Raw genomic sequence first — 9,870 nt, forward strand, 5'->3', positions numbered from 1 at the left:
TTTAGAGGGTGCAATTGCCTGGCATAGGTGTGGTTCTTCGCACTACAGTGGGAAAAGCACTCTGGTTGCAATGGCAAAAACCAGCATTGCACTCCCTGAAAACAGGCTTCTTGGGTACATCTGGCCTGTGGCTCTCCAGGTCTTGTGGGAATCTAACTTCTGTTAGCATTATCACCGCCAGCAGCCCTTCAGCTGAAGGCCCCAGGGTGACTTACAGCATATCAAAAACAAGTAATTGGCGCCCGGAAAGTGCACTTAAAATTGCAACGTTCATGGCACCATAGTGTGATGGCCTGGGACTCGGACTCAGAACCAGAGGAGTCTCAGTCTGCACCGGATCCTCTGCCTCAGGCGGCATCTGAACCGAGTCTGGGGCCTGATTCTGAAGAGCCCCAGTCTGCACAGGTTCCCCTGCAACAAGCACCAGCTGGGCCGAGTCAGGGGCCTGAGCCTGCCCTGGCTCCAGATGCGGGGATTACCTCGTTGCCTCCAGCTGGGCCATCGCTTACAGCTGCTCCACTACCGGTTGGGTCAGGGGAGGCTGAGGCGGCCTCTGGGTCTTGTAACCCACCAAAGTCTCCCAAGCTGCAGAGACTGAGGTCTGAGAGAAGGAGAGACCTGAGTACTCGCATGAGGAGTGCACCTTCAGGTGAGACAGGGAGGTGAGTCACTGGGGGATCAGAACCGGCCATTACTCCGTCAGAGATAAAAGGCTGTTAGACCCTACCCCAGGTTGCAGGAGCAACATTGCTGCTTGCTGGAACCTGCCTGTTACCCTGTGCCTGACCTAGCCTGGTTTCCTGCCTTGGTCCTGTCAGACTGACTCGTGGAATCCTTGGATTCGGGACCGGACCTGAACCGCGTTGCTTGGGTTAACTCCTGGGCCCAGCACACATAGAATTGTAGTGTTGGAAGGGGCCCCAAGGGTCATCACCCCCCTGCAATGCAGAAATCACAGCCAGCAAATGTCTTCCAGCTACTTTGATGGGCCGCTGTCAACTTTCAGGGCCTGGTTCCTGTCCACTCCCCGCTTTGGCAGAACGCAGTTGGTCCTCATTTTGCCAGTTCCAGTTCCCTCCCAGCAATACTTGAAATTCTAGGTTCTACCACACTAGCATGACTTTTCCGAAGGGTTTGTAATTAGGATTTATTTATTGGGATGTAAGCTCGTTTGCTTGTACTAGGAAGGAGAAGGCTGCAGTGGGAACAGCCATCCAGTGACGACCACCAGCCTGCCCGCCCCTCCCGATCGGGCTCCCTCTGGGCCCCGTATTCTTAAGGGCCGGGTGTCACTCAGTGTCTCCCTCACTCAGCACTCCGGCCTCGATGAGGTACAGCCTGGTCCTGTAGCCCCGGTAGGCGGACTGGATCTTGATGGCAGCTTCCTGCTGTTGGCGCAAGACCTGCCGGGCCCTCCACCCCCTCCAGAAGGCCTGGATGAGGGTCGCTGCCCGCGCCACCTGCCACATCTGCTTCCGCGTCTTGAACACCCGCTTCTGGCCCTCGCCCATCCGGCGGGCATAGTAGTTCTCATAAAGCCATTCGGAGGTCCCCGCGCTGGGCGCTCCCTGTTGGCTGAGGCTGGTGGAGGAGAGGCTCCGTGCTGTGTTGCGGTCCCGCGTGGGACGGGCAGCCGCGTGGCCTGTGGAATAGCGCTGGCTCAAGCCTCCGGGATCCCGGCCCTGCCTCCGCGGCTGGTCTTCAGATGCCATGCTCTGGTTCCCGGGGTAATAGGCCCTGGGGCCCATCTGGTAGGACACATGGGACCCATAAGGCTCGGGCCTGGCAGGTGACTGTGACCCTCTCGACCTGGGAGCCGGGCTCTTCCTCCTGGCGGATGCAGGCCGGGCGTGCCCCTCGCACTCACTGTCGTCCATGTCTGATTCAGAGGGTGGGCCCTTGCCCACCCCTACCAGGACGCGCACAGTGGTGCATCTCCCGCAGCGGGGGCACGACTTGGGCTCTGAGCGCTCTCTCTCCCTGGCTCCTGGCTGTTCTCTTTCCCTGAATTCGGGGCGCTCCCTTTCTTGGGTTTCTGGGCGCTCCCTTTCCCGGAATTGAAGGTGCTCTCTCCTGCCTCCCCCCATGCGCTCCCTTGCGTGTGACGACGGAGTCCGAGGGACCTTGCTCGCCCACTCCTCGGGGTCTCCCACGAGACACTTGCGCCAGTGCTTCCTGGGGTAGGGGCCCACCCAAGAGGAGCTCCCGGGCATGTAGCTGGGCTGCCCATAGTAGGTCCCTCTCGGGCCAGGCCGGTGGGCAGGGCGTTGCGGCATCTGCGCCAGCTCCTGCCGGGTGCGGTAGCCCCTCCAGTGCGCCTGGATAGTCGTGGCTGCCCGCCTGCACTCTGCGAGGGCCTGCCGGGTCTTGTAGCCCCGGTAGTGTGCCTGAATGATGATCGAAGCTCGCTCTTGGTCCATCTCCGGGGGCCCCCAGGACCTGCTCCCCTCGTTGAAGGAGGCCAGGGAGGGCGTCGTCCTCCTCCTCGTTGTAGGCCGCCTCCTCCTCCTCTCAACCCGATGCTCCTGCCTGTACCCTTGCCACGAGGGCACCTGCTCCCGCTGCAGGGCCGCGTACTCCCGGGTGATGAAGTGCCTCCACGCGGCCTGGATGACCGAGGCGGCAGCGTGTTCCCGAAGGACGCGCCTCCGCACCAGGTAGCCTCGCCACGTGGCCTGGATGGTGGTGGCTGCCTTGTCCATGAGCATGTCTAGCTCGTCCACCAGGAAGGAGGAGCGGTGGCGGGAGCGGCTCGTGCTCCGGGCTCGCACCCTGGCCAGGTGGGGGTCGTGGTAGGGCTCTTCATCGTCGTCCTCGTCCTCCCCGCTCTGGGAATTGTAGGGGCACCAAAGGTGGTCCTCGTAGGTCTCCATCCTGGGAGGGAGGGGAAAGGGCAGGCATAAGGCAGTGGCCAGAATCCCTGCCCCATTTGGGGCCTCAGGTGAGGTCCCAGGGTGGACGGATTGTCTCCTCTCTAAGGGTAAAGGTAAAGGGACCCCTGACCATTAGGTCCAGTCGTGACTGACTCTGGGGTTGCGGCGCTCATCTCACTTTATTTGCCGAGGGAGCCGGCGTACAGCTTCCGGGTCATGGCCAGGAGGACTAAGCCGCTTCTGGCGGACCAGAGCAGCACACGGAAACGCCGTTTGCCTTCCCGCCGAAGCGGTACCTATTTATCTACTTGCACTTTGATGTGCTTTCGAACTGCTAGGTTGGCAGGAGCAGGGACCGAGCAACGGGAGCTCACCCCGTCATTGCGGGGATTCGTACTGCCGGCCTTCTGACCGACAAGTCCTAGGCTCTGTGGTTTAACCCACAGCGCCACCTGCGTCCCTCTCTCCTCTCTACCCTGCTGCATTTTAGGGGGATACCCCTCCACTTTGTGACCTCTTTCCCCCAGAATTGCCCACGTTTCTATTGGCTTTTAATCTCACCTCAAAGATGCTTTCCTCCTCCTCCTCCTCTCCCCATCACTGTAAATGTGCCACTCTTGTCCTCAAAGCTCAGAATGGCTTCCTTTCCCATCCATCTCAGCTTCAAGCTTCGAGTCCTCAAAGGCCTCCACCATGCCGCCCTTAACTATAATTTCTTTGCATCTCCCCTGAAATTTACCCTCTGCTGTTAACTCATTGGTCTCTCACACTCTCCTTCCCTTCCCATCTTCAAGCTTTCTGCTACCTAACATCTGAAGAGGTCTGTCTGGTCCAGCGTCCTGTTCTCACAGTGACCAAAAGAACCTAGATAAACTGCTTCTGGAGCTGGAGCTGGCAGCCTGGCTGCTGGATCAGGCCAATGGCCCATCTAGTCATAGAATCATAGAGTTGGAAGAGACCACAAGGGCATTGAGTCCAACCCCCTGCCAAGCAGGAAACACAACCTCTTTTTCTTACAGCAGCCCCCCAGATGCCCCTTATGGGAAACCCACAATTGGGATTCAAACACACAAGAACACTCTCTCCCAGCAACTAGCCATCATGGCTAGTAGTCACTGATAGCCCTCTCCTCCTTGGATTTGTCTAATCTTTTAAAGCCCTCCAAGATGGTGGCCATCACTGCCTCTTGTGGGAGGGAGTTCCACAGGTTAACTGTGAGCTGCCTGAAGAAGGGCCTTTATCTGTCCTGAATCTCCCAACATTCAGCTTCTGCCATGTGTGTGGATGCACTTCCACAAGTACACACACACACACACACACACAAAATTTGCCCAGCAGTTCCCTGTTAATGTTTAAAGTCTTTGGAAAAGCCACACTTGGGCACTGCTCTCTGCCAGAGGAAGGTGGCCATAAATATATATTTTCAATAAATAAAGTTAAATGATAAGTTTTCACAGTAGCTGCCCCCATTTCTCGAACCTCTGACTTGGTGTCTCTGAGCACAGGCAGACTGCCTCCCCCAGCCCAGCAAAAAGGAGCTAAAAAAAAAAGTTTCAAAGATAGAAAGCAACTTAAAAACAACAACTTTGTGTATTTAGTACCTCTGAGCAGGTACAGACTGCTCCCTTCTGAAGGTTTTCATAAAAGCCATCTTCAAAAATCTGAAGGGACATCACATGGAAGATGGAGCCAGTGGGATCCGAACCAGCAGATTCAAGTTTCAAGAAAGGAGAGCAAGAGCTGATTGACAGTAGAACGGACTCCCTTGGCAATTTATTTGGAGATTTTAAAGCAGAGGTCGGATGACCATCTGTCAGGGATTATTTAGCGGTGATTTTTGCATTTCAGGGGGGCGGACTAGATGACCCAATGCTATAATGCCATGCTTCCACTGTTAGATGCACCTTGGAGTACATAAATGAAATAAATAATGCTATTTCTCTCCCCACCTGCTGCCACCCTGCAGCTTGGCACCAATCTGTTCTGGTACCTAGCCAGGAGGGGGAACGAAATGCGGGAACAGTTCCACGCCTTACGTGCTCATGGACACAGCTACAAGAGTCAGCCAGGACAGAAGTACTGGCAGCCTTCAGGATGAGCAAAAGGGAAAGGAATGGAGTCTTGGCAGGTCTGCGGCTAACGATGCCGATGTTTGGTGGATTGCTTGCCTGTTGCAGAATGTAGATCCAAAACAGGCCTGGGGGAACTTCTTTTCTCCCGGGGGCCACATTCCCTCCTGGACGACTGTCCGAGGGCCGAATGCTAGTGGTGGGCAGGGTCTTAAGCAAAGGTGGGTGGAGAAGGGAACATAACCATTTTAACTTTGTAGAAGAGGATGGTTTCTAAGCTCAACTCGCACCCTGCTCCCTGGGTGTCACTTAGGCCATCCAGAGCCATTACCTCTAAATTTGATTTTACACCTTCCAGCCAGGCAAAAGCCCTCAAGGAAGATGAGATGCAAGGTGTTTAGCCTGGGAAAGAGGATCATAGAATTCTAGAATTTGGAAGGGACTCCAGTGGTCATCTAGCCCAACATATAATAATAATAATTTATGAGGGACGCGGGTGGCGCTGTGGGTTAAACCACAGAGCCTAGGACTTGCCGATCAGAAGGTTGGCGGTTCGATTCCCCGCGACGGAGTGAGCTCCCGTTGCTCGGTCCCTGCTCCTGCCAACCTAGGCATTTGAAAGCACGTCAAAGTGCAAGTAGATAAATAGGTACTGCTCCGGCGGGAAGGTAAATGGCGTTTCCGTGCGCTGCTCTGGTTCACCAGAAGCGGCTTAGTCATGCTGGCCACATGACCCAGAAGCTGTACGCCAGCTCCCTCGGCCAATTAAAAAACGAAAAGGAAAAAAAAATATTTATACCCCATCCATCTGGCTGGGTTTCCCCAGCCACTCTGGGCGGCTTCCAACAGAACACTAAAATACAATAACCTATTAAACATTAAAAGCTTCCCTAAACAGGGCTGCCTTCAGATGTCTTCTAAAAGTTTGGTAGCTATTTTTCTCTTTGACATTTGGTGGGTGGGCATTCCACAGGGCGGGTGCCACCACCAAGAAGGCCCTCTGCCTGCTTCCCTGTAACTTGGCTTCTCGCAGGGAGGGAACCGCCAGAAGGCCCTCAGAGCTGGACCTCAGTGTCCAGGCAGAACAATGGAGGTGGAGATGCTCCTTCAGGTCTACTGGACCGAGGCCGTTTAGGGCTTTAAAGGTCAGCACCAACACTTTGAATTGTGCTCGGAAACGTACTGGGAGCCAATGTAGGTCTTTTAGGACCGGTGTTATGTGGTCTCGACGGCCACTCCCAGTCACCAGTCTAGCTGCCGCATTCTGGATTAGTTGTAGTTTCCGGGTCACCTTCAAAGGTAGCCCCACGTAGAGCGCATTGCAGTAGTCAAGCGGGAGATAACTAGAATACACACCACTCTGGTAAGACAGTCTGCGGGCAGGGAGGGTCTCAGCCTGTGTACAAGATGGAGCTGGTAAGCAGCTGCCCTGGGCACAGAATTAACCTGCGCCTCCATGGACAGCTGTGAGTCCAAAATGACTCCCAGGCTGCGCACCTGGTCCTTCAGGGGCACAGTTACCCCATTCAGGACCAGGGAGTCTTTCACACCCACCCACCTCCTGCCCCCCAAAAACAGTCCTGTCTTGTCAGGGAACCTCAGCTAAAGAATCCCTGGCAGGGGGGCACCCCACCTCTTTCTAAGGGAGTCCATTCCACAGCTGAATAATAATATAATTTCACTGTGGTTTTTTTTTTATAAAGAGCTCTTACCGCCAGGAAGTTCTTCCTAATGTTTAGTCAGAATCTCCTTTCTTGGAATTTGAATCCACTGGTTAGGGTCCTTCCCTTTTGATCAGCAGAAAACAAACTTGCTGGCCGGGGGAGGAGGTGTAGCCTGGAGAGAATTTCTCAAGGGCCAGAGAGAGGCCAGGAGGGCCGGACTGCTTCCCTCCCTTCCACACACCCCCTCCATAGGGCAGGGGTAAAAGGGATGATTGTCTATTACCTTTCTCAGGCAACCATGTCAGCTCTGCCACCTTGATCGTGCCTCTTTGCAGCTGCCTCCGGTTAGGCATAGGGCTGGATATACCCTATGGCGAGAGAAGCTGTTTACAGCATCAGAAGATAAGTGCGCACGCGCGCGCACACACACACACACACACACGTAAACTGTCACAGCCTGGCTGAGGCTGGTGTGAGGCTTGGTCCACCTCATCCAGAGGGCACCGGGTTGGGGAAGGCTGGCCTAGATAATCCATTTCATCCAAGGCTTCCTGCAGCTGCCTCACCTCAACCCTCTCCATCAATTACCCAAGAAAAGCAACCGGTTGCTAGTTTAGCTCAGACTGGGAAATCTTGTTTAAGAAACAGAAATAGCCCCTCTTTCAAAAGACGTCAGAAGAGGCTGTTGGATCAAGCCAGTGGCCCGTCTAGCCCAGCCTCCTGTTCTCACAGTGGCCAGCCTGGAGCCTGCAGGATGATGATGATGATGATGTTAATAATAATAATAGTAATAATTTATTTGTACCCTGCCCATCTGGCTGGGTTTCCCCAGCCCCTCTGGGTGGCTTCCAAAAAAGATTAAAAATACATTAAAATGTCACACATTAAAAACTTCCCTAAACAGGGCTGCCTTCAGATGTCTTCTAAATGTTAGTTGTTTATCTCTTTGACATCTGATGGGAGAGCATTCCACAGGGCAGGTGCCACCACTGAGAAGGCCCTCTGCCTGGTTCCCTGTAGCTTTGCTTCTTGCAATGAGGCAACCGCCAGAACGATGGGGGTGGAGACGCTCCTTCAAGTCTACTGGGCCAAGGCCGTTGGGGCTTTAAAGGTCAACCCGCAAGAAGGATTCAAGCGCAAGGGCAACTCTCCCCTTCTGCCATTTCCAGCAACTTGCATTCAGAAGTATTGCTGCCTCCAAGCAGAGCCATCAGGGCTAGGAGCCATCCGTAACCCCCTCCTCCATGAATTTGTTCAGTCCTCTTTTAAAGCCATCCAGGTTGGTAGCCATCTCTGCTTCCTGCAGCAGGGAGTTCCACAGTTTAACTCGGCACTGTATGAAGAACTTTTATCTGTCCTGAACCTCCCAATGTTCAGTTTCATTGTATGTCCGCGAGTTTTGGCATTATGAGAGGGCGGCAAACGTTTCTCTCTCCACTTCCTCCATGCCATGCAGCATTTTCTAAACTTTGTCTCTGACCCCCCTTTTCTCTAAACTAAAAAGTCCCAAATGCAGCAACCTTTCTTCACAGAGGAGTTGCTCTACAATGTCCTTTTTTAGGTGAGGCAATTGCATAACGACACGGTCCCCAAACCCTGCACCTTCCCAGCCCACTGTATTTTCCATCTCCCAGACAGGAACTGCCCAACCTCGCAGCCAAGGAAGGTGAACCCAGGACCTGCCTTTTCTAATGCCACACACCTGCCAATATTTGTTTTATTTTAGCCCATACTAATTATAGTTTTCGGGACGCAGGTGGCGCTGTGGGTTAAAGCCTCAGTGCCTAGGACTTGCCGATCGAAAGGTCGGCGGTTCGAATCCCTGCGGCGGGGTGCGCTCCCGCTGCTCGGTCCCAGCGCCTGCCAACCTAGCAGTTCGAAAGCACCTCCGGGTGCAAGTAGATAAATAGGGACCGCTTACCAGCGGGAAGGTAAACGGCGTTTCCGTGTACGGCTCTGGCTCGCCAGAGCAGCGATGTCACGCTGGCCACGTGACCCGGAAGTGTCTCTGGACAGCGCTGGCCCCTGGCCTCTTAAGTGAGATGGGCGCACAACCCCAGAGTCTGTCAAGACTGGCCCGAATGGGCAGGGGTACCTTTACCTTTACCTAATTATAGTTTTAAGCCAAGCCCATTGGGAACCAAAGAGGCAAGCCACAGGGATGCTGAACCTCTGAAGAAGAAGAGGAGGAGTTTGGATTTGATATCCCGCCTTTCACTCCCTTTAAGGAATCTCAAAGCGGCTAACATTCTCCTTTCCCTTCCTCCCCCACAACAAACCTCTGCACATCTACAGCAGCTGATGTTGGGAGTTTGGGTGCCCAGCAGGTCTGGCTATGGGTTTCTGGAAGGCCAGACTGTGCGCAACTTGGAGACAAAGGAGAACTAAAATGGTATGTGGCCAAGTTGGGAGACAGCGGTGCTCCCTTGCCTTGAATCCAGGTAAACCATATCCATTTCTGCTCCCACAGGAAGGCTCTTCATGCCGTACCTATATACAGACGGCAGCTCCCATACACAACCCGTTCTCTCCCTTCCGCAGGACCTTCCAGCCACCTCTTGCATGGGCCGAGGAATTCTGGGGGCTCCCAACATCACATGCTGACATCACTACAATTGTGGCATCATGGCCTGTGTGCAGCCAATCACAGGCAGCTGGGTGGGGGGAGCCTCTGGCAGCCCAAGTTGGAAGAGGGAGCATCTCCGCTTTCTGGGTTCTTCACAGGTGTGTGGTCCATTCACACCTTGACAAAAACACATTTTAGAGGGCAGATCCTTCCTAGTGCTGCTCCTACTCATTTGTTTTGCTCAAGGCCAGGGAAGGTTTAAGCATTAATTGCTGGCAAATTGCAAGGGTTATAAAACAATGCACTGGAGATCTTGATTTGCCTATCCATCTTTTCTATTTGATTTGTCTATCCATCTTTTCACATTGAGATAGATGGATAGACTCAAAGCATTAACACATCTCAAGCTAGGGGCAGAGGCGAAATTCAGAACATTGTGTGTGCATAAGTGCAGAAGGGTTATGGGTATTGTGCATAAATAGCAGCACCAGAAGCAAAATTCCAGACAGGAAGATGACAAGGAATAACTCCCACTGGTTCAACATCTGCACGTTAAGTAATCATTAAAGATCTTCTCACTGGTCGTAGGGGTGCCATCCTCTCTAGGCCTGCTCAGGAGGTACTATGGCAAGGTTTAGGCTTCACACCAAAAATGGTCTGATGGTCCCTGGCCTTTGAGCCCTAAACTCATGCCTGCC

At 53.8% G+C, this 9,870-nt stretch overlaps 1 protein-coding gene across 1 annotated transcript; it reads right to left on the reverse strand.

Moving 5' to 3' along the window:
• Window positions 1-1,133: 1,133 nt before the first annotated feature.
• Window positions 1,134-9,231, reverse strand: LOC307220410 (uncharacterized protein). The gene is made up of 3 exons (XM_079984372.1): window positions 9,097-9,231; window positions 6,890-6,974; window positions 1,134-2,874 (listed from the first exon to the last, which is right to left on the reverse strand). The coding sequence occupies exon 3, from the start codon at window positions 2,871-2,873 to the stop codon at window positions 1,290-1,292; it is 1,584 nt and encodes a 527-aa protein (XP_079840498.1). The 5' UTR covers window position 2,874; window positions 6,890-6,974; window positions 9,097-9,231; the 3' UTR covers window positions 1,134-1,289.
• Window positions 9,232-9,870: the final 639 nt, after the last annotated feature.

This window comes from Podarcis cretensis, assembly GCF_951804945.1.
Source record: "Podarcis cretensis genome assembly, chromosome: 7".
Taxonomy (NCBI): Eukaryota; Metazoa; Chordata; class Lepidosauria; order Squamata; family Lacertidae; genus Podarcis; species Podarcis cretensis.